This window comes from Protopterus annectens, chromosome 15.part0, assembly GCF_019279795.1.
Source record: "Protopterus annectens isolate FY-2018-M chromosome 15.part0, PAN1.0, whole genome shotgun sequence".
Lineage (NCBI taxonomy): Eukaryota > Metazoa > Chordata > Ceratodontiformes > Protopteridae > Protopterus > Protopterus annectens.
In genome coordinates, this window is record NC_056749.1 from 212973770 (window position 1) to 212999836 (window position 26067).

A 26067-nucleotide genomic window follows, 5' to 3' on the forward strand; every position below is an offset into this window, starting at 1 on the left:
ATTATTGCTCTGTTTGGCTGAGCATGTATTAACCAAAAATGTTATATTCTATGGGAATAATTGTTATTTACAGACTAAAGGTACTGCTATGGGGGCCTCGTTTGCTCACATATATTCCCATCTCTTCATGGCTTACATCAAGGAACAGATCATTTATGATAGAGCCCATAACATATACATGGATGAGATCGACATATGGAGGAGATATCTGGATGATTGCTGGTTGGTATGGAGGTCTGATATTACATATCTGAAGGAGTTTGTTACATATTTGAATGAGAACAAATGGGGCATTCGGTTTACGATCACATATGACATTGACCAAATTACTTTTTTGAATGTATTAGTAACTAAGAATGCAGACCATACATTGACAACTGAGGTCTGTCAGAAATACCCTGAATACAACTCCTTGCTCCATGCCTCTAGCTTTCATCCCCCCCCCCATATATGCAGAAACATGCCAAAGTCACAATTCCTATGCCTGAAGAGGATTTGTTCTGATACTGAGACCTACCATACATATGAATCTGATTTGGTTAACAAGTTCAGTGACCGAGGATACAAGAAAGGTGACATCGCTCAAAGCAGACGTTGTGCTGCAAATCAAGATAGGAGACCCTACTTCAGTATAAGGATAAAAAAACAAAGCCAGAAATCCCAAATCAGATTGGTGACCACTTATGGGAGAAATACGGATGTCCTTATCAACAGTGTCCGCAGACATTGGAACATCCTATTGGCTGACACCAAGCTTAGCACCTTGTTGGAGGATACATTTTTCCTATAGAAGAGGGAAGAATATTGGTTCATTTTTGAACCATTACAAGCAAGTGAAAAGATCTGACAACAGCCCTAGACAAATAACTTTGGAAGGGGGGCCCTTGCAGGGATGTTTCTCATGCGGACACTGTACCCATTGTAAGAATATGTCTAAGACAAAATAATTTACTAGTAAAAACATTGGACAGGTATTCTCCATTAAGTTTTTTTTGCAAATTGCCAGTCTGATTGGGTGATTTATATGGCTTCCTGTAGATGTTCTGCCTTCTATGTGGGACAAACATCCAGGTGTGTCAAATTCAGAATATCAGAACATTTTAGTGACATCAGAACTGGTAAATTAACAAGTGCGCTTTATAAACGCACACAAAAACACCCCAAAGCCACATTTAGATTCACAGTGATTGATAGGATACAACGAAACAGTGATAATAAATCAGGATGGCACCAGGTATTAAATAATATGGAGAAAAAATGGATTATTAAATTGGGTGCCCTGTTTCCCCCAGGTTTGAATGAATATCTTTAATGAATAATGCATTTAACACCTTTGGACTTCAGGTTGTGCTACACTATATATATGTGCATGTATGTCTTTCTAATTTAATGCACTGAAGAAGGCTTGACAGCCGAAACCGGTTTGCTTTATTTTCAGCTTTGTCTTCCAACCAATAAATTATTTTTTGCCTGTCACTGTTTGCTGGCTGTACAAGTTTCTTGATCACCAAAGTTAGACACCCTGGCCAGATATAAGAAAGATGGAAATACTCTTTCTGCAGTGGGCATACACTTTTCCAATCCTCAACAGTCTTACTCCAGGAACCAGAGAAGTGGGAAGCTATGGTTCAAGAAGTTTTTTTTTTTGGATCTCAGCCATTTGAACAAGTCTGTTCAACAAACCAAATTTCGGATGATCATGGTTCAGTCTATACTCTTGTTCTTAGTAAAAGATGATTGGATGTGCTTGATAGATTTTTCAGGACGCATATTTTCACATAAAAATGGACAAGCAATCCAGAAGATTTATGTGCTTCCTGCTGGGAGTCTGTCATTACCAGTTCAGAGCCCTGTGCTTTGGTCTCACCACAGGCCCCAGGGTGTTCCCCAAATGCATGGTAGTGGTAGCAGCTCACTTTATCCTGCTAGGATTCCGCATGCTTCCATACTTAGATGACTGGCTCCTCACCGCTTCTACCACGCATCTACTATTAAAGGCAAAAAACTATGTTATTCAAACTTGTTCTTCGCTGGGAATCACTATAAACTATGAAAAATCTCACTTAGAGCCAACACAAAAGTTAAAATTCATAGGAGCAATGCTAAACTCCAAAACACGGACATTGCATCTCTTCCTTTAGAAAGACTTCAAAGAATAAGATCGCAGGTCAGCATAATTATTTGGAACAAAATGGTGACTGGAGGCTGTTGCTACAAACACTAGGATCAATGGCAGCGGCCATCACTTTAGTTCTGCTTGTGAGATATAACATATGGATTCTTCAGTGGCTCCTGGTGTCCCAATGGTCTGTATTAAATTAGCCAGTGTCCCACCTGATGATGATCACCAGTTATGCAGGAGACACCCAAGTTGGTGGCTTCATTCCATCGAAATTTTGTCAGGCATAACCCTTTCTCCTTTCTCAACCCAAGCCATAGTGACCACGGATGCATCCCAGATAGGGTGAGTGGGTATTATCTGGGGTAGTCCAAGGCACTTGGTCCCAGCTGGAGGCCAATTTGCATATCAATGTTCTAGAAGTGAGGCGGCACTCTTAGCTTTGCAAGCATTCCAGGAAACCGTCCACTTGAGAATGATTGCAATTCAAACAGCATGTCTGTAGTCTGGTACATCAACAAGCAAGGGGAAACGGATCTTACTTGTTTGTCGAGAAGCTCTGAGTATGGCAATGGGTGATTAATCGAACCACTTTCTAATTGTAATGCATATTCCGGGGAGCTCTGACTTGATTGTGGATAAATTGAGCAGGAGTATCCTAATGCCTCACGAGTGGTCTCTCAAGCCATTGGTAGCTGAAAAGGTATTACACCACAGGAGCCAGCCCTGCTGTGATCTCTTTGAATCCCCCTGAACAAGTGGAGCAGCTACTTTGCCCTGATTTCACCCCCCCGGGGGGTCACCGAGAGATGCTCTCCTGCACGATTGGCCCCCTAGTGTACTCTCTGCATTTCTCCCAATTCCTCTTGTATCCCATTTTCTAAAGAAAGCCAACCAGTCGAAGAACAGAATAATTCTCATTGCTCTATTCTAGCCTCAACAGATATGGTTTCCCTTTCTTTGGCCTCATCTAATTCAGAAACCTTGCACACTGGACCCAGCTCCAGACCTATTGTCCCATCCAGATGGACTAGTTCATCTGAATTTTCAGAATCTCAAGCTCACTGCTTGGCTTCTCCAGTTCTGATGATTGCCAGGTATTTGTCTCTCACTTTCCCAGTTCATATCCTTCTGGCCTACCACAAACCCTCTACTTTAGATTGTATAAATGGAATATTTCGGATGTTGTTTTAACTAAAATGCAAAGACTGTTGTTGAATAAGGGTATGTCTTACAGTCCAGCTGTTAATTGCAATATTTGTGATACCAATTTAATGTCATTTACATGTAATATTATGTTAAAACTTTTATTTAACTCTAATCAGCAGACGACTGCCACTTTAAAGAAATCTAGTTCTTTTGTTCCAAATCTCCACCCCTTGCTGGAAGCTTTTTCTAAGTCATGTGAGAAGGACCTTAATCCAATATAGGGATGGTATTAGATCAACACATAATTTTAGAAATTTGTCTAAACAGAAATATATAGCATTTAATGAACTACAGGATCATGCTAATATTTCTATTGTACCGGCCGATAAAGGTGGGGCCATCAGTGTTTTGAATCATAATATGTATGTTAATAAAATGTTAGATTTATTATCTAATGGGACCACATATAAAGAATTACAACATAAAGAAATTGATAGGATCATAGCCAATTTAAGGAATGAGTTGTATGATAGCTTTATGTCTCATAATATTACTCCCGAGCTATACAAGTTTTTTTTCAGTAGAGCATCCTATGATACACAGTTTGCCCAAAATACATAAACCTCCGACTGACCCTCCCTTGAGACCAGTAGTCTCTGGTAGTGGTTGACTTATGGAGCCTTCGTTTGCATTGAAAAACAACTGAAGCATATTCTTGAACCATCTCCCACAGTTTTACATGACAAAACAGATTTTTACCTTCAGTTTATGGTTGTCGAACATGAATCAACAAGATGAATTCCTTTTTGTTTCTCTAGATGTTAACTCTCTATTTACTACTATTCCTAATGATTCAGGCCTTGAATTTGTTGATAAATATTTCAGGAAGCACAGTAATTGTACATCAGGAACTATACACAACATTATTAATTTTTTAGGATTAATTTTAGAAAATAACATTGTTGTGTTTAAAGATCAATACTATATATGAACGTCAGGAGTGGCTATGGGGACTCCCTGTGCCAACTCCTATGCCAGCATAGTTATGGTACACTGGGAGTAAATGTGTGCTGTGAACCATTCTATATTTAGTTATTTTGCATATTATAAGAAATTTGTTGACTGTGTTATCTGGATTGGGCACTAATGAAGTATTGAATAATTTTCTTTCTTTGCACTCAAATACCTCCTTTTTATGTTTTTTCAGTGGAATATTCGCTGGATGTGATAACTTTTTTTAGACATTAAATTAATAAGAGGGGATGATTGACTTATCAATAGTCAACTTTATAGAAAGCCCTGTAGGAGAAATACACTGAGAGAAGTAGCATGCACCCTGGATATACAGTTAAAAATATTGTGAAGGGTCAAACTATAAGGATGTCTAAATTAACCAGTGATGGTAAAGTTTAATAACTTGTTAACATCCTTTAAGAATGAATTATAGCTGGAAAATATAAAACTAGAGACTGTGTGAATACTTTGAGTTTTGAGGCAGTAGATAGATACAATAGGGGCCGCCCTTATTTTTCAGATAGATTTGATCATTTGCAGCCGTCTACTAATTCCAGTAATGTGTTATTCTGATGTAGGCAATATCTGTGATATTATGAAGAGGAATTAGCATATTTTGATAGTGGATGAAAGGATAAAAGAAGTAGTAGGTATTAAACCATCTTTCAGTTTTAAAAATGGTAAAACACTGAAACGTATGCTTTGCAATGAAAGCAACAATATTATGCGAGTTAATTCTTGTAGGGAAGGGACTTGTAGTTATAGATCATGTTCAATCTGCCAATATATTGAGAAAGAAAACATTTTTCGACATCCTACTATCAAAAAAGAATACAAGTTTTCTGTATAGACACACTTTACTAGTAGGAATCTTGTTTATTGGGCAAGGTGCAAAAATTGTCCTGCCTATTATGTTGGCAAAACTAATAGATCTTTAAGGGAAATAATAGGGAAGCACATAAGTGAGATATACATAGAAATGTGCAAACTAATGCTTTAGCCAGACATGTCAAGTGTGAATGTTAATTGTTCTGCATTAATTTTTCAAGTAATACAATGTCTAAGCCAGTTGGCATAATGGTTAAGGTCTTCGCCTCCCATGCACAAGGTGCAAGGTTCGATCGTGGCCTCCAACCAATGCCTGTTTGGCATTTGCATGTGTCTCTGTGGGGTTCCTCCTATGTCTGAAAAACATCTGAGTGTTTCCATCTCAAACTCACCAATGACTAGAGCTGTGGGCAGTAGCACATACTGTACATGGTGCCTTGTAGGGGAAGAGTTGTACAGACCAACCGCTTTGGGCATCTACTGTGGTGCACCGTGTTCTCAAGATAGAACACAGATCACAGACTGCGTGCGTTGGCAGTGCTAGCCACTCTATGGTGTAAAATTTGGAGCTAGGGGGATTTGATCATGTTGACTAATGCCATCAAAATGGGCATGGGTAGTTACCGGTGATAAGTGGGTGGAGGACCCAGCCTACTCTGACCTACAGCAGGGATCCATGCTAACAGTGCCACTCTTGGCCAGTGTGTGCCCACCATAAAGCCCAGCAGCCCTGGGTCAATAAGCTACTGGCCGGCCGGTGTGTAGTTGCTCAGCTTGGGTAACCTGGGATAGGTCTAGTGAGCAAAAGCTGGACGTAAAACCAACCAGCTTGCCAAACATGAACCGAGAATTGCTACGCTTAATGTAGGTTCACTGACAGGACGCAGCTTGGAAGTGGATGACATGATGATACCCAGGAGGCTGGACTTCCTATGTATTCAAGTGACAAAATGGAAGGGCAGTCCAGCAAAGCCACTTTGCTTGGGATCCAGACTCTACTACTCAGGAAGGGGACAGGCTAGAAATGGTGTAGGAATTTTGGTGAGAAAGAGGCTTCAGAAGGCAGTGAGGGATATCGTCAGAATTAATGATAGACTCATGGCAATTAGACTCCAGTGTAATGATAGGGCAGTATTCATAATCTCAACCTATACCCCACAACAAGGTTGTGATAGTGAGGAAAAGAGTGAATTCAGACAGCAGTTGCAGGATCTACTAGATAAAGCAGGACAACATGAATTAATGTTGATAATGGGTGACTTGAATGCACATATCAGGACAGACAGAACAGGATGCAAGGACTGCTTGGGTCTACATGGGTGGGGCAACAGGAATAAAGAAGAAGCCATTCTAGACTTCTGTCTGGCAAATAGCTTAATAGTAGCCAACACATGGTTTAGAAAGAGAGACCGTCACAAGGTCACATACAAGAGTAGCCAACATGCAACTTGGGTAGACTTCCTCCTAGTAAGAAAAAGGCACTGGGGTAGAATTTGTCATCCCCAGTGAAACAATTGGACCACAGCATAAACCACTAGTCGCCACACTCTGCTACAAGCAGTGGTCTAAGAAGGCTCTAAGGTCAACAGAGACCAGGCTGAAGACCTGGAAGTTGACTGCAGAGAAAGTACAGCAATTCAAGGAAATTACTCTGGGCTCTAGCACCCCAAAGAGAGGAGGAAATGGGTGGAGTTGAACAAGAATGGAGTGCCTAAGAACAGCATGTGTTAGGACTACAGAAAAGATATGTGGTCGAGCCAGGTATGGAAATAAGGTACATAAGGAAAGCTGGTGGTGGAATGCAGAAGCCCAGGAAGTCATCAAAACAAAGAGTGCAGGAAGAAGTGGAAGGTGGAAAAGACTGACCAAGGAAGGACTACTGGTTGGTTAACAAAGAAGCTAAGAAAGAAGTTGCAATAGCAAAGAATAGGGCATTGGAGGCACTCTACTAGCTTCTGGAAAGTGACTCAGTAAGTGGCGCAAAGAAACTATATCAGGTTACAAGGCAAAGACAAAAAGATAAAGAAGATGGTCAGACATCCTTCATAAGGGATACCAGCAACAACCTCCTGACCAGTCCACAGGACATCAAAAGCAGATGGAAGGAGTATTTCCAGCGGCTTCTGAATGAAGAAAACCCCGCAGAAGCTGTGCTGCCTCAGAAAGAGCCTACAGTGAGAGAAGAAGAGGTGCCCACCCGAGAAGTAAGAACAGCACTAAGAAAAATGAAGTCAGGGAAAGCAGCAGGCTCCGACGAGGTTACAGCAGATATGATAAAGATGCTGGGTGAGATAGGGGAGAAATGGCTCCTGAGGGTACTCATAGTAGCATGGAGAGAAAGGCATATTCCAGATGACTGGAGAGTAAGCATACTTGTGCCAGTGTGTACAAGAACAAAGGGGACATCACAACTGTGGACAATACAGTGGCATCAAACTCCTATCACATTGCATAAAAGTTCTGGAGAGGGTGATAGATAAATGGATACGCAGAGTAGTAGAATGTAAGATGGGAGATGAGCAGTTCAGATTCAGATCTGGATGCAGCATAATTGACCCGATGTTTGCAGTGAGACAGTTACACGAGAAGAAGCTAGAGATGAGGAGAGAGTCTAACTGGGCATTCCTAGACTAGGAGAAAGCATACGACAAAGTCCAAAGAAAGCTGATCTCAGCAGTACTGTGGTGGTTTGAAGTCCCAGAAACCTTGGTAGAATTAGTTCAGACTATGTACAAGGATCCATTGACTCAAGTACAGACGGTGTTTGGCCTCACAGAGGGGTTCCCAGTGGGAGGGGGTGTACACCAGGGTTCAGCTCTGACCCCACTGCTGTTCATACTGGTGATGGACTACATTAGCAAACAAGTCGGAGGGGACATATCAACAAAGTTACTGTATGCAGACGATGTGACATTACAGGCAGACTCTGAGCAAGAACTTCAGCAAAGGATAAGAGAATGGAATGCAAAACTAAAGGCACATGGGATGAAACTAAGCACAGATAAGACAGTGGTGGCAGCAAATTGGGGAAATCAGAAGAAGCTGAGTATAGAGATAGAAGGGAAGATAGTGGAACAGATAAACTGCTTCAAGTATCTGGGAGGGGTGGTTGAGGAAAACCGAAGTCTGAATGAAGAGATCAAAGCTAGAATCAGAGGGGCTGCAGCCAACTGGCATAGACTGTCAGGTGTAGTCTGACATAAGAATGCTAAAGAAGCTTGAAAGTAAGGTGTACAAGACAGTGGTGCGACCAGTACTACTGTATGGTACAGACACCTGGGCAGTAATAGTTGAAGGCAGAGGTGATGGAAATGAAGTGCCTTAGAAAGGTGGTAGGATGCACATTGTGGGAAATGAGGACATAAGAGCAGAAGCCAAAGTACCTTCAATTGTTGGAAATATCAAAGAAAACAGATTACAGTGGTTTGAACACGTGCAGAAAAGCAGAAGACAATTTGGCGAGGAAGATTTGGGACAGACAGGAAGATGGTAAGAGGAAGCGAGGCCGTCCAGCAGAGAGGTGGATGGATTGTGTGAGGGAAGATCTGCGTCAGTCAGGCATGAATGTTGAAGAAGGCAGGTGTGTGGCACTGAATCGAAAGAGTTGCCGACAGTTAACATGATACCCCGACCCCATGTAGAAAAATGGGGAAAAAAGGGGGCTGATGATGAAGATGATGACAATTTGTAAACATGGATAAACAGGATATTATAAATAGGATTGAAACAGCAGAAGCTAAATGGATCATTACATGACAATCGGATAAAGGATTTGGCATAAATGATACTGTCTTTAAAACCCATTCTAAATTCTAGGTGTTTACGTAAATGAGATTGTTTGCCACTTTGCTTTGAATTGTCTTTTTAAGTGGTTACATTGTATCAAACTGTGTGGTCTGAACAAGCATCTTTACTTGATGTGAAAGCGCTAACCATTTTATGTATTTGAGGCCGCTGTTTTGTTATATATTTTGTGCTATATTTTATTCAATGCCTTTGTGTGTTTACCGTATCAGCAGTGGGTCCGACCTGCATTATCATATTGCTGGATTTTAGATTTGGAGCTGTGTGTCGGCTAACCCACTGTGATATTGTTTTTAGATGTTTGTTTTGTCACTCATGGAGTAATTCTTTTTTGTAATGTAATTGTTTGCTGGCTTTGTAGGCTCTGCTAGATGGGCAAAGGCCTTGAGAAGCTGTTTTCTGGAATAGTTCATAAATTGTATTAATGTCACCCAGAAGTAGTAGATTCTCATCTCTAAGGAAGAGGTGATATGTTGTACTGTTTTAGGAGCGCCTTAAACTTAGAGTTGCACTCAGAAGGTAGAACAGCATCTGTGAGCTTTGTTTCACCTTCAGTTAATATTTCAGCTCTAGTCCTATTAGGGGTGTCAAGGAGCAAGACATCTACACAGAAGAGCACAACTCTGCTCTAATCCTTTTTCAGTTAATGCATGCCTAGGACAGGCTCAACCAGGCAAAAGTTAAAGGAAAACTCCACCTTAGAACTCAAGAAACATGTTTTGTTCATTGAATCTTTGTATTCTGAGCCATTTAAATGCTTCAAAATCACTCCCAAGTACTTTTTTTATACAATTTTAATGCATTTCCCAGAACATGGCTATCAATGGGGCCTGCCAGGGTAGTGTGTTCTTGTTTTCTAACTTTCGTTCCTTCTTCCCAGAGTACCTTTCAGGTCTTCTTTATACAACTCATGCTAGACCTTGGTGGTGGTTTCTCATGCCATTAAGATAGAATGGTAGGAGTGAGAAACACTGTCATCTAATAGACCTTCTGTAACAGAATTGCTATATTTCCTTGTGTGAGCCTCACTTGTGTCCGTTAGAGCTTGTTCTATTTTATAAATAGCTGTTAGCTACTTCCAGCAAAAGAAAGTAGGTAAATAGTAGGCTTTTGTAAAGGGATTATTTTGTAGTTCTAAAGGACTTGACAAACCCCCAACACCCTCATTCTGAGGTGTGATAACTCTCACTGCAGTAACTGATCCTTTCTGTGTCATATACAACTGACCGCTACTACTGTTAAGGGGAATAGAATGTAATGTGTAAGGATTGTATCAAAAGTCAGTGGGTATCTCTAACCATTGATCTGTGTTAAAAATATACACCCCACTGTGGAAGACTGTCACAAAAAACATAAAACATCTTTTTATAAACAGTATCAGTGCACCTACTTGATAAAGCTACCACCTGTCTTTCTTTCTGCAGAGCAGTCCTGATTTGGGAAGTTCTGCCCTGTCTGGGGTGGGGGTTGGGGGATTTGAAAATGGTAAATGTGTTGATACTTTATAAGAAAAAATACTTACTGACTTTTCTCTAAATGTCACAGAAATCTTTGATACTACATTTGTCATCTTACTATATCCATCCAAACCCCCTTCTTCCTGTTTTTGCAGATCTTAATATATAAAGAAATACAAATAACCAGCATTTAAAGCTTAGCATTTTAATACGCTGGTGCTACTTATGTAAATTTGTCAGAAGAGGTGACACCTGCCTTGCCTAATTGCTTTGTTTTGCTATGAAAGTCATAGCTATATTGGAAGTAGCTGTGAATCAGTGTAAGTTCTCCTCCTGTCGGCAATAAAGATAATGGAAAATTGTCTCACAGCTTTGTCTTTTATTTTATAGCAGCAGGATTATTTGCCCATCTAGGATTGACAGCAGTACTACAAAGTCTGATGTCATTTTCATTCATTCCTCAACTAATGGGTTTGGATCCAATCCTCTGATCCAACTCTGGCACTTTTTTTGCTGTCTAGGATCCAGCTCTTGAGCTCCTCCCTTTACCCATCATGCCCCTCATTACTGCTTTAGCTCAGATCTTGTTTGCTGCTCTAGTAATTGGTTGGGATTTCCCGCTCTAAAGCTGGGAGTTTATTGTGAGTGAAAATATGTTTTTAAATCTTTGTTTCTTAACCTATTCTGTACTTTCTTGCTTCCTCCCTTTACCTTTAGGGCTAATGTAAATTTTGTCAGGACCTTTCTTTATACTGATGTAGACTTTCCTCTGCTATTGTTGGTAGCCTTTCTTACCTCTCCTGAGGTAATTCTCTCATACCATTGTTGGTATTTTTTCTTTCTTTTTTTTTTCCCTTTCCAGAGAGAAAAAAAAAACTTTGTTAAAATTCTCCTAGGTGTGTTTGTTGCTTAGCTTGTTGGTAAATATTTTCCGGTATGTCAGACAAACCTACTGGTTTCAAGAAATGCACTTCCTATGGGCATAAGGTATTCAATTGTGATGCCCACAGGGAGTGTGTGTATTGTTTGGGCCCTGCTCATCTCCTGATTTCCTGCGTAATCTGCGAGGGTTTAATGCCAGGGTGGTCAGTGATGGGCATAACAAGCTCATCTTTAAAGGATTGTTACCAGCTTCTACTAGAGTTCCTTCTATTTCAGGGGCTCAAAACCCCCTCAAAGTCATGTAATATCTGAGACTAGGGAGTCTATTAAATGCTCCCCTGTTTGTTTTCCTTCCTTGGCTCTGAGTTTGGAGGAACCTTCAAAACAAAAATACCTCCAGTCTGACCTCTTCAGATCCGACTGCTCCTAAAGTGAAAAAGACCTCTAATCTGACTTTCTTGGATCCATATAAATGTCTGTCTAGATCTCCTTTGAATCTGGGCTCCCTGCTTTTCAGCGGAGCCAGTTTCTCTGAGATTAAGATCCTTTCCTCATGGAAACTCCAAATACTTCTCGTCCTCCCTCAGTCTCCTCCTCCATTAGGTCTTCCCGGAGGCTTTCAGAGCATGATGTAGATAGGATGATGAGAAAGTTCCTTAGGACTCTGATCCAGATGGGGGTCCTTTCCATCCTTCATCAGATCCATGAGTCTTCAGCACTCCATTTAGCAACTCCTTTTCCAGTCTGACCAGATGTTTTGCCGCTGTCTGATCCAAAGATCTCAAGGGTTGAGGCATCAAATCCTAGGATCTTACCTTCATTGACTCTGAGCCGAAGCATCAACATCAGATCCAGGGGGATGACTTTAACTCCAAGGGCTTTGGACCTGTCACTTCCCCTCCGTGCCTCAGCATTCGACAGCTCAGGTCTGATTCCCTCCTCAGGGATGGAACCTCGGGGGAGTGGATTATTAGCTGAGCCGAGAGCTTCGGCTCCTGGGAGGCTTGTTTCTACTTACTCTGACCCTTTTGCCTTTGAGGTAGTGGAAACGTTTCCATCAGGGGGATTCTTTGACTACCACCTGTTTGGATCCTATTTCCATTCTTTCTCAGGATTTCAGTGCTAAGTCTCACCATCTTATTCCATGGGGAAGCCAACCTTTCAGAGCTTCCAGATGGTACCGGTTCAGGGGCTTCTCCTTTCTTCTAGTTTCTCCCCAGAGTACCCCACTGAGGAGGCCCCATGGAAAAATGTGCAAAAGGAGGGACTTGGATTCCTTTCAAGAATCATTGATAGGGGAAAATGATTTTGTGAAGGAGAATGGTCCCCCAGATCTGCACCAGAAGACATCTCATTTGGAGACATTTTAGAAATCCTGCACCAAAAAGGTGGATGATCTTCCCAGAGCCCTTCTCAGGAGGCATTGATGTTTTTGGAAGCTTTCAAGTCTGGCCCATGTACATCTTGGGCTACCACCCCTGGCTGAAGAGCTTATCGAGCTTGTCTCCCGCCAGGCTTGGAAGGAGCTGGATACCATAGAACCAATTCCCAAATCCCTGATAGGATCCTAAGCACACCACCAGACAGGCAACATTGGTCTAAAGGGATTCCTGTAGATGCCATGGTTGTTGTGGCAGCCACAAAAAGGGAACTAGCTGAGCAGAGTTACTCTGTCCATCCCCCTTTTAGAGAGTCTAGGGGTTTGGACAGATAATGGAAAAGTGAGTGTATGCTTCAGTGGCTTTTGCAATACGATCGCTGAATTATCTGGCACATTTTACTAGGTTATAGAGGGACTTGTTAAAGGAACTCTAACTCTAGGTCCATGTCAGCTGAGGAAATAAAAGTTTTTTCTTCGAGACTGGCCACCCTACAGTTTATATCTAATGTGTCCATGAGGCTAATCTCTCATGCTGCTGAGGGTTCCTCATGGGCCATTGGTAGAGGCATGTCCATAAGGAGGCATGCCTGGATGCACTTGTGCGACTTTGTGGAGCCCTTTAATGCATCATTGATCAATGCTCCCTTTGATGTATGCTCTCCCATAGTGAACATGTTGGAAGGACCCTATCTGCTGTAGGAATCTGTTTTTCTACCCCACAAAGATCCTTCTCCAGAAATCAATGTAGTGGTAAGAAAATTTGGTTTCGGAAATCTCAAGGGCCTTTCAAGATTCACACAGAGAATTTTCTCCCAGAGGCAGAAGGCGAAATAATTACAATAATGGAAGACGCTGCCCGCATGGCAGCGGGGGCAGCAAAGTCAAGTGTCTCTGGATTCCTTCTCAGACAGACCCTTTCAGCATTGAAGGGGCCCAACTGGTCTTCTCTGGAGACAGTCTGGGGATGCTTGTGGTGCAAAGAATCCCGTCCAGAGGATATATTATTCCCTAGTCACAAAATCCACAAGGATGAGAGAGAGGTTTCTGGATGTTCCACCCAATCAGCGGGAGCAAGCAGCCCAGGAAATTCAAAAGCTGCTAGCCAAAAGAGTCATCCAAGAGGTCCCACCAGACCAAACACAATCTGGTTTCTACTCTAGGTTCTTTTTAGTGCCAAAGAAGCCAGTGGGTCTGAGGCCCATCCTGGATCTCTGTTATCTAAAAAAGTTCATAAAGAAAACCAAATTGTGGATGGTCATGGTTCATTGCATTTTCTTACTCCAGAAAGATGACTGGATGTGCTCTGTAGATTTGAAGGATTTCTATCACATCAGAATGAACAGGCGATTCTGCAGATTCCTTTGCTTTCGGCTGAGAGCCAACCACTACCACTTCAGAGCCCTCCCCTTTGGTCTCACTACAGCCCCCAGGATGTTCACCGAATGTATAGCAGTGGTTGCAGCTCATCCAAGACTGCAGGGATTCCGGGTGTTTCCTTGTTTAGACATCTGGCTCCTCATTGCTTCAACCAGGCATCTATGAATAGTAACCAGAGAGTATGTACTTCGGTTTACCCACTTTCTAAGCATCACAGTGAATATTCCAGTGTCCAAACTTCAACCAGTACAAGTCTTGCAGTTTATAGGGACTCCCCTAGACGCAACGAATCTTCAAGTATCCTTGCCATGGAGCAGAATTCTTTCTCTAAAGTTACATGTTAATCAGATTATCTCTTACCCTTTTCCTCCCGCCAAATTGATTTTAAGAGCTCTAGAATCGATGGCCACAGCAATCACTTAGATTCCAACAGCTCATTTTCACATGAGAAGCCTACAGTGGACCCTACAAATGCAATGGTCCATTTTATACCAGCCCTTACGATTTCCAATAAAACTATCATGGGTTTGTAGGGAGTAATTAAAGATGTGGATCCAATCCAATGAGATTTTCAAAGGTCATTCCTTTATCTTTCCTGCTCCCATCACCACAGTGACCATGGATGCCTCCCAGTTTGGGTCGGGGGGTATTATTTGAGACTGACTGTTCAAGGCACGTGGACCCCAGAGGAGACCAAATTGCATATAAACGTACTGGAGATGAGTGGTCCTATTAGTGTTGCAGGCCTTTCAGAACACTCTTCCACTGGGAACAATGGCTATTCAAACGGGCAACGTGTCAGTCATTTGGTACATCAACAGACAGGAGGGAACCAGAGCTTGCCATCTTTGTCGAGAAGCAATAAGAGTTTGGCAATGGACGGTCTTACCCAACCGCTTTCTTGTAGCCATTTACATTCTGGGGAAATCAAATGTTTTAGCAAACAGGCTCAGCAGGACTATCCTGATGCCTTATGAGTGGTCTCTCAGTCGGTCAGTAGCAAACATGATCTTCCACAACTGGGGTCAACAATTGTGTGACCTTTTTGCCTCTCTCCTCAACAAGTGCAGCAGGTTCTTTGCCCTAATTCCCCCTCTGGGACAGTCCCTAAGAGATGCTCTAGTCCACATTTGCCCCCCCCAGTCTTCTTTATGCTTATCCTCCCCTACCCCTAATTCCAGGATTCTTCAGAAAGCTGTCAGGTTGAAGAGCAAAGTAAACCTCATTGCACCTTTTTTGGCCTCGACAGATTTGGTTTCTCTTCCTATGGTCTCATCTAATATGTCTTCCCTGGACACAGGAACCCAGTCCAGATCTCCTCTCTCACCCCTCAGGCATGACTCGTCCAGACATTGCAGGCCTCAAATTAACTGCATGGTGTCTCCAATTTCAGTGATGGCTAGACATTTCAGGCTTTCCTCTCCTGTTCAAAGGTTGTTTTCATCTCAGAAACCTTCTACAAGAAAGATTTATAAAAGTGGAAGAGATTTTCCTTATGGGCTCAGCAGAGAGATTTTGGATCCTTTCTCTGCTTCACTCCCCACTGTTAGAATTTCTAGCTTTTCTTTTTCATGGTAGGGCCAGTTTCTCTACTATTAAGATACAACTGGTAGCCATTTCGAATTTTCACATTGGAGATGATTTCTGTTTGACATCATCCACGTTGTGTAAGGCCTTTCTTAAGAGTACATTTTTACTTGGAACCCCATACCACCGTGGGATCTGACCTTTGTGTTGCAAGCTGTGATACAGTCACCTTTTGAACCATCTCCAAAAGTGAACCTCAAACTTCTTTCTTGGAAAAGATCCTTTCTAGTAGCCATAACCTTGGCTAGGCAAGTCTCTGAATTCCAAGCACTCTCTTATAAGCTGCCTTAGTTGATTTTCCATAAGGACAGAGTGGCTTTTTGTACAAATTCATCCTTTTTTACCCAAGGTTGCATCAGAAGCAAACACAATCAAGTCATTAATTTGCCTGTTTTCTTCCTTAAATTTAAAAATAAAGGAGAGTATATGCTTCATTCTTTAGATGTACTTGGACAACTTTGTTTCTATCTTCATAGAACAAAAGAAATTAGAAAGACTGATCAATTTCGTTTCCTTTGCCAAAAACAAATTGGATAGACCTGTCTCAAAAACTACAATAGCCAAATGGATTACTGATTGTATTTCTCGTGTCTATTCCTTAAAAAGTTTAACCTTACCAAGACAACCAAAAGCTCATTCCACTAGGTAATCGGCTCCGTAATCTGCATTCTGGTCCAGAGCTTCAATTGATTATATTTGTGCAGCTGCCACTTGGTCTAAAGCTCATACTTTTGTGGCCCATTGCAAATTGAACATCACCTCCAGAGAGCAGTGTTTGGCCCTGCGGTACTCCATAATATCTTTCCATGAGGGTCAACCAAGTTACTGTAGCTAGGGACTCATGGAGGAACGAATGAAAATGACAACATCAGATTTTTAAGTTATGCGTTTACCATAAATTTGCATCTGTGTTGCTCATTTTCATTCTTCCTCAGCTCCCTTCCCATCTTCCCCCTTATCTTTGGGAATGACCTGAGGGAATTGGTTAGAAACCTCTGTTCTTATTTGAGCCCCAGTTTCTGTTCTTTTCTGTCACTTGTTGCTTTATCAACCTTGTTTAGAGGCAGAAAACTCAATCTGAGGTAAAGTGGTAATGAGGGGCATTATGGGTAAAGGGAGGAGCTCTAGAGCCGGATCCCAGACAGCAAAAAAAGTGACAAAGTCAGATCTGAGAATCTGATCTGAACCCATTTGTTGAGGAAGAATGAAAATGAGCAACACAGATGCATAGTTGCAGTAAAATATCTCTGTGTCTATAGTACGTACTGCAGTCAGAGACAAATGTGTCTGCAAAGTATGTAAGAAGTTAAGCTTAAAAAAAAAAAAAAGTAGGTGGTCTTTGCCTTCTTTTGATTTCCAAGGTAAGGATGTGAAAGTTTTAAGTACAAGCAGGTTTCTGGTACCTACACAATACTAGAACTATATTGTAGAGAGAAGTGACGTAAGGATCGAGTTAAACTGTAAGTTACGGTTGAATTTTCCTTTAATTAGGAAATGGTGTACAGCTACCTTTAATGATCTCTCTCTTTTTTTTTTCCTACAAGGGACTTTTCATTCTGATTATTAAATTAATCAAATGTACTGCAAAGGCAGCTTGTAATTAGTAGTCTGATTTTTGATCCCATGGGGATTTGGATCAGTCTCAACAACCGCAGTATCTGTTTCTTGTGTTGTGGTCGAGTGAACAAAAACGAGCATTGAGTATACAGGCTAGATCCGTTGGATACATGAGTGATTTCACATGTCTGTTGTGAAATGTGGGACTTGTATGTGTGGTGGTATGTCCTTGCTATTTTGTGTTGAATGGATGAGGTCCGTGATCTGAAAAGTACACAGGTGCTTAGTTTCTGATGTGTATGAGTAAAATATCAAGTTGGCCTTTTTTAATCCCCCTTTTTATTTTCTCCTGTTCTTGTATGTGGGTGTTTGGTCCATGCTTTTCTTTCCCTCCATTTTCCGGTTTCTTTTTTGACAGGTTCCTATTAGAAAATGAAGTTTGTTTTAATCCCCAGTGCACCAGTTAGAGACATGGCAGAACAGTTGATGTGGACCTGCTTGGGAAGGGTTAGGGGCCATCAGCTGATCAATGTGAATGCATTTTCCAGAAGTTAGCATGAAGCAAAGATGCCACCCAGGTGACACTGTGAAAGTAGGCCCAACAGCTTACTATAAGAGTCTTATATTAATGATGGATAACATCACCATGGTACCCAGGATACGTAGATGAGAGTTAGTGTGTACAATCCACTGATTGTAGGGTGGAGTTCATCGCACACACTGACATCAGTCTGAGTTGTACGAGAAACAAAGCTACTATAAATGATTATTAATGCTGACTGAGCAATAGAGATGAAAACTGTGTAATGCTTCCAAGAAGGCTAGTAAGATTGTCTATCATGTGATTGCCTGATTGGCTTCAGTTGAAGTGTTTATATAACAGAAGTACTTGTGGGAATCTTGGTGTTTGTATGGAGGTAGGGCACTCAGAAGAGGGAGTAATTGCTGTCCGTTACAAAAATGGAGGATCCTTTCCTTTGCTACCCAGTTATCCATCTAACCAGGTTAATTGTATACTTGTCAACATTGCTTTGGAATGCAGGTAGGTTGATGGTTTGTATATTTATTTTAGCTAAGCTGTATTGCGATGGTGTCATGTGACACCTTTTTATTATTTTAAATCTAGCGATGCAAGTTATGAAGTTAAACCTATGGAGTCTCAGATCCAGGGATGATTAGGTAACTGTCTTGATGGTTAGATGAGTATGTTTTAACCACAGACCTAATGACGAAGACTGAAATTCAAGGTACTGGCCACCCTCGGAATGTAATTCTAGTACTGTAAACTGTGTTAACTGGAACTCAACTTGTTGTTTGTCTTTTGGCTTTTCTCGGTTAGGGGTTGCCACAGCGGAACTCCGGTCCGCTAATGATTGGCAGTAGATTTTCACGAACGCCGAGGTGCCAGCTCGACGTTCAACCTTCAACGAAGGCACGCAACCAGCAAAAAAATATTGAAGAAATACAGTACAATTTTCATGTGTTGCACTTTCATTTCCTCCTGCAGAAATATACCTTATGTTTTTAGAGTTTGAGTTTTAAAAAGGAAGATAGGAATAAATTCCCTCTCAAGTCAAACCAAACAAATAGTATAGGGTACAGTATTTGTCAGGCCCATTTTTAATAGCAACTCTCAAGCAACCAGAAACTACAGTTATCCATCATCTACCAATCCCCATGGGTGCTGGTTAACTGAGAGTTTACTGTACTGTAATTTTCAGTGGGGTTCTGATTAGTTGGCTGCGGTATGGACCAAAGTTATTGTATTCCTTCTGTATAGAGAGAAGATCTTTTTTATAGGTGTTATTGACTACTGATTAGACATTTGTGCATATTAAGTTAATAAGAGAACAACACATCATGATAAGCCTGAGGCTATACTGGTCTGCTGCTCAAGCACCTCACTAGGTGATGTGTTGTTGGACAGTAAAGTAGAGTAGAGGGGACCCCAGGGGAAGGGGTGTTGTCATTCAAGGATGCAGAACATTCCAGAGGGGAAACTGAGTTATTAGCTCATCAAATAATTTATGGATAGTGTGTGCAGTGATGTTAGAAAGTGGTATACTTAGAACTTAGTGTTGTATACACATATTTAAATGTAGCTGTAAACTGGTGAGGCCAGAAGTAGGAGCTTTGTCAGTCTTGAAGCATATTGACTCCTAGACATTTGTCTTTGAGACATGGAAGAAGATCAGAGTTGTCAACTTGAGTATCCCATCTCTTTCAGTCCTGTGGGTCATTTTAAAAGGCCTTATGAGATATCAGTGTAGGACGATTGTGGGGTGAAAATCTTCTGGCAGCACCTTCTTCAGACATTGAAACTTGAACAGTCTGATACATCAGTTTTTGAGGACATGGTCCTGTCTTAATCTGTTGCATAAGAAAATGTAATACTTGGAGAAACTTCTTTAGCTCTGCAGTGCTTTCTCAGCCTGAGCAATTAAAGTATAATGCTCTGACTGAGCATTAATTTGAGTAAAAATTACATGGAAATGGTAAATATAAAAACTCTGGCTGGAATATCCACAAGATATGTACTGTGCACCTGATTGTGATATTAGAGAGAGAGAGAGGGGGGGGGGGGAGAGAAATCAGGGCTTTTTGGCCTTTCTATCTCTTCCGAATATCTCAAAAGAGGACAGAGAAAAAGTGATAACACTAGTTATATCAGATTGTCCAATGAGAATGCGTCATTGAAGACTTCCGGTCTCAAGAGCCTATCTAGGCTTGTTTAACAATACATAGATGGTGTGATGTAATTAGATTTTGTAGCCGTGTTTTGAGAACTGTGAACAATAGTAAAGTCCCACCTCACCCCCTTGTGGAATATGGCCACTAATACTGTCATTTTAAAGTCTGGCAAATCCAGACACTTGATGGGGATCATCCAGTAATACTGATTAATATGACATACAAAACTGTGTGTGGGAATATGGCTTTCTTTCTAAGGAGTTATCCATAAAGGGTATATAGATCTGTGCGGATTTATTAGAGGGAGGTGCATATCCGGCTGTGTCCATAGGGCTTTGCTAATAGTGGACTTTGTGGCAGTTGGGAAAATTACCTGATCATCTTTTGTGGCCTAGACACACAAAGAAGCTTTTGACATTTTTTGGTTAGCCTCTTTGTTGAAAGCTTTGTTGTCCTTTGGATTCCCACACTAGCAGGTAGATACATTAGCTTCTTTATTTGGTATAAGTCGGCTTGCTCTTTGATGGTGCTTGCACAGTAGTAAAAATCTGGCAGTTTATTTCAGGCCAGGCCCAAATTGGCAGGGAGACTTGACAAGGCTTCCCTATCTTGCCCGTTTGCCCTGTGATGGAGCCATTGACTTAAGTAATCACTGTACACCCACATCTGGAGGGATTTGGGGAGAAGTCACAAGTCAGCATTTTAAGTGTTCTTAAAGTGACCTGTGTCCTTCACCCTCCTTTGTGGGGAGTGCTCTTTGAATTTGCAGAAACTGCAGGCTATAGAGTTAATAAAGACAAGACTGAGGTCTTTCTGCTGAACTACATTCCTTTTAAGGTTATTTGTGAACTATACCCTTTCATTTGATGTGGTGGTAGTGCTGCGGTAGCGTTGTTGCCTCACAGTTAGACGCTGCCCGTTCAATTCTCAGTTAGAGCGTCTTCTGTGTGGCGACATGCGTGAATGGGCGTTCCTTCGTTGAAGGTTGTGCGTTAGGCCCGGCAAGCCAGTACGTAAAAATCTACTGCCAGTAAAATCTTACTGCCAATCATTAGCGGACGGGAGTTCCGCTGTGGCGACTCCTAACTGGGAAAAGCCGAAAGACGCAAACAAACAAAACCCTTTCATTTGATGTGCCAGTTCTATGTATCTAGGGATAAATATAACTAAGACTAGCAAAGGAGCAGGTAACATAAACTAAGCCATTCCCTGTTGGAAGCATCTTTTTAGGCATTATCAATTAACTGAGCATTATGATGCATCTCTGGAATAGTCTGCATGGGTATTCTTGGCTCTGGACTGGCTGTCCTGTGTGATCTCATTACTGTCCCTATTTTGCTGGTGTTAACTGCAGCAGAATGTAGGCACATATGGGTACCTGTTCTGGTTAAGTAAGTCACTGGTAGTCTGGTTGAGGATCCAAAGCTGTTGGGAGACGGTGCTGTATAGAGTGAACATTCCAGAGAGAGAGTGAGTGACCACAGTTTAAGCTTCTGGTCATAGCAAGTCAGAAACGTGTAACATGTTCAAATCCCACAGTTCAGCAGTGGGAAATCAGGGCCTATAGGCATGTCCAGAATGTTGCAAGTATGGCCCAAACCAGAGACAGTGGTAGTATGGAGTGAACAGATAGCTGGAATGTATGTTAAGTCTGGAATCTCTCAGAGACTTAATGAAGAACTGGATCATTCTGAGAACTGTTATGTGAGTGGGTGGAACAGCTGTGGCTGGGGTGGGTGTGACACATAGTTACTTTAGCAGGAAGGAGGCTTTACTTGTATGATGGAGCTCAAGGGGCACACTTGCAAGGGTGAGGGAATTAATTGAATGGGAGTTTTCTTTTTCTTTGTTCCATGTTTTTTCTTAGATCTGATTAATATTTAATGTCAGCATATATGACTGTATATACATTGACATATCAACATATATAATTGTGTTGCTTAGTATTTGATTGTACAGTGTTATCAGCTAAAAATCTTTCTCACTTTAGACACCACCTGATGATTGTGCTTTTACTGTATGTTAAGGGGGATTATTTGTGTTTTGGATGGCCTGATTGCACATACATGTGCATGCTTTACCTTGTTTGGGCAGGATTCAGCAGGAATTGTCCCTGGACAATAAAGATGGACAGGAATAAATGGGAGTAAAGTCTGACATCAGCAGAGAGCATACAGTTGGGCTGTTAACATGCTAGATCACTCCCCGCCTGTCTCCTAGCTTTATTTCTTGGCCTTAAATTATTTTTCGTACACTGATATTGTTGGCTTCTAATTGGCATCAAATAGGTAGTAAAACAGACTGCTTTGTTAAACTGCCTGTGATCCATCAGTTGCAGAATCTATCGTTCAGTCCCCTTCTTTTGTTATATATGTATGAATAGTTTCTCCTCCCAAGTCAGTCTGCATGCAGATGATGCTTTCCAGCTATACAAATATTGTCTGTTAAATTTTTTTCTTTTTGATACGATTTTGATAGCATTTTTGTATGTACTGCTTTTATGTCTTGACACTTACTCCTTTGTTACCACAGTTTCTAAACCCTTTAACTTTAACTTTAATTGATAAACTATGAAACATTAAATGCATGCTATTGATCAGGAAGGACATGTACATCAAGCCCTTCATTTACCTTTGCATTGCTCATTTTGAATCTTGTGCTGTTTGGACAGGTATCCTAATTTTTGTTGTCTAAGGATAATCCTCTGGTAGCCATAGCCTTTCTGTCATTTTTGCCAACACGTGAGTATCTCTCGTCAGAACAACCGATCACACAGTAGGGGAATTTCTGATGCCTCATTTAGCCACTATTCAAGTAAATTTCTGAACCTGCCTTCTACTAGAGGTCCCACTGTCCATGTCCAAAACTTTGCCTATCAGCATAGACTCTGCTGTCTCTTAACCCCAGTTTCTCCTTTTCTGTACCACTGCCAGACTTTCTATACCCTTGGTTGACTTTAAAAGATTTAGTTGTAGTACTGTATTTTGTGCTTCATAAAAGCACCTAATCTTCACACAGCTTCCCAGGTTTCCTTCATTAGAATCCTCTAAGCAGCAACCACCAATGATCCACCTATGCAATTCTATTCATTTTTTTTATGGTTTTGCAGAGGTCTTTTCCTGCTGTGGCTCTAGAACTTTGAAAGTATTGTAAGAACTGAGACATTTCGTCTAGCTGGACAGTGTTTAATGCTGTGTACTTGATGCTCCTGTTTAAGAAACCTTAGTATGGCAGTTTGCATTTTTCTTAGGTTTCTACAGTGACTGTTAGTGATCCAGTACCAGTCAGTATGCCGCATATAAATAAGTAGTTCTGTTAATGGACCACATTAGTTAGCCATTGCCTGTCCATCTGCAGGTACACATTTTACCTTTGTAAGTACATGAAATGCTTTAACTTGTTTAAATCAGTACAATTTGACACATGTTTTATGCATATTTTGTACAGTTCGCTTCTAATACTTGTGTTACCTGTTACTGGACTGTTTTAATTTATTATCCTGGAATGTTACTGAAGAAAGAATGATGTCGTAGTGAGCCTTCTAGATGTTAAACTAAAATCTTTGCAGAGAAACACACCTGACTGACTTAATTTTGTTTCAAAGCTTTGCGTGCTACTGAGAAGTGATGGGTTTTATTGATTTAAATAAGAAGTCATTTTTGTTGTGGTAAACTCTTAGTGAAGTATTCAGCATCTACACCTGTCTCCTTTTGCTTGCATTAATCTTGGATAAGAAGCAGCAAACCTCTAAAATGTGTTATAACAAAGAATGTTGACACACCTTTCTAGGTCCACCAAGTTTATCTTGCTTGTGTGCAAATGTCATCTCTCCCTGTTGCTCTCTCTCTCTCCCTCCCTCTAAGATGGTGATGCACAGCCCTGATGTATATGATTATTTTTATTCAAAGATACAGTTGGCTTGAATTTATTTATGGGAGTATCTCAACTGGCATACACAGTAGGTAACCCTTTTATGGATTACTTGTGGTGCTTAAAAGTACGGCAACAACACACTAGTAGAAAATGAACATGGTACTACAGTTTAATCTGCTGCATAGCACAAGACAGCAGGTACTCATGATTTTGGACATTTGTACTTGTGTGCTGTAATTTCAGCTAGAATAGAGAAGACAATGTGAGGAAAGACTATATGTAGAATGAAACTAGAAAACTGCATTATGAGAGAGAGAAAATGATGCAGCATTAAATGAGCTAATGTTCCCTCTAGTGATGGTAATCTGTTCTATAGTTTATTAATCAGGTTAGTACCACTGAGTTATAAGCTTATGTACAGGAGAGCTGTAGAGATAAAGGCTCTAAAATACAAATGTAGGGGCAATTATATTACCAGAGTAGCCATATAATTGAAGCAGCAGTGTCTTTGAGATGCAGAAGGAAACCATAATGCTTAAGGAAAACTTTTGAAGGCACAAAGAGTATGCCGACTTTGCCCAGCGTTAGGAGGCCAAAATTAAATATTCAGACCTTGGACATGCAATGTAGAAGCACTTTGCTAACGTGCCATCCAAGCAGACTGTAAAGAGAGGCTGTGCGCAGATATAAGGCTTAATACTTTTGAAAAGGACACTTCAGCAGTACACACCTACAGTAGTGGTGCAATTAAAAGTATATGTTACTGATAAATACATGGAATTAATACATTTAAGGTCTTCATAAAATTCTAAGATGATAGTCTTTGGTATAAAATAAGCCACAATTTGTTTAGTAATGACAATGCAGAAATTCTGTAACTTTAACCAGAAAACCAAGTACAGAACAGACTGGCAAAAAATTAGATTATTTTTACTTTTGGAAGATATTTTGACAGTGGCGTTTTTTTTTTTATTTTTTTCTGAGGAGCTTGAAATATGCAGCATGAACAGTTAACGTGGGCTAGTAATTTACATGTAGAAGAAGTTGCCAGGTCTACTTCCTCTTAGACTTATTGATGCCGTTTTAAGACTTGTTCAAGCACTGACACTAGAAGGACTGAATTATGTATGGAGAGAGGAAGAGGAGAATGACTTACTGTTTTACATTTAAATGGAAATCTAATGGCTGGCAGAGTCTGTTACTCTTGACTTGTGCTTGAATTGCCTCCATACTTAGGAGTACTTTTTTAAATGCCAAGATGTGAGAGTTCTGTAAAAGCTTAGTCAGGCATTACTAGCACCATTTGACACTAAGTTTTGATATTACAGCTAAATGCCATGGCAAACCGAGCTGCTGGGAAAGGATATGAAAATGAAGACAATTATGTCAACATTCGATTCCAGTTTGTTGGGATTGAGAACATCCATGTGATGAGGAGCAGTCTTCAGAAGCTTCTTGAAGGTAAGGAGTTTTGTATGATGCAAAGATATTGCTAAGTTTAAAAATATTTCAGGCACTTTCTTCGTAAATAATCTAGCAACATTAAAGCAAACTCAAACGATACTACAACACTTCCAACGGAAAAAACAGCACCAATAAATGGCACTAGTAAAACTCCAATAAGAAAAAAAAAAACAAATAGTACATTTATGCAAATATCAAAATCAAAAAAGCATACACACGCTAAAAAATTGTCAATCATTCCTAAAAGATGTAAATACATTCGTCACAAATCATGTTAATATATTAAATGTCATAAGAACGAAGCTTCAAAACGCTAGCAATGAAAATACTTTTGTTCAACCCATGTGTGGCATATGCATTCAGCATAATTTGCCACAAATGTTCTTTAAACTCAAAAGTATCTGACCATGGTCCCCCCCAGAGTCTTTATCATCTCTAAGCCAAAAAACACAAAGCTGTTTGTTGGAAATTTTAAGATATGTTTGAACAAAAAATTATTTGTTTTTATTCTTGATATCCAACGTATTCATATATGCATTCTTTGAATTTATTATTAGTGGAGAGTGACATTTTCAATATGTATTTTTATCATGTGTTTACGTTATTTTCTATTTGCTGGGTTCAGTCATGTGAATTTTATGGAGGGTTATTTAAACTTGTGGGATTTTACAGATTCTGATGAAGTCTATGATATATACTGACAAAGCGCTTAATCCTTGTTTAGTTTATAAAATATTTTATTTTTTAGTTTTACTAGTGCCGTTCACTTGTGCTATTTTTCCGTTGGAAGTGTTGGTTGTATTATTGTTTGAGTTTGTTTTTGTTTTGGGTTACTAGTTTAAAATTAAAGCACTGCTTTAAAGACAGTTGATAAAAATACGTCT

At 40.6% G+C, this 26067-nt stretch overlaps 1 protein-coding gene across 1 annotated transcript in view; it reads left to right on the top strand.

Annotated features, from left to right (window-relative positions):
• Window positions 1-26067, top strand: part of MTMR8 (myotubularin related protein 8) — a 1273681-nt gene that overhangs the window by 387234 nt on the left and 860380 nt on the right. Inside the window, 1 exon segment of the mRNA XM_044057715.1 lies at window positions 25048-25180. Within this exon segment, the coding sequence (XP_043913650.1) occupies window positions 25048-25180 (133 nt within the window).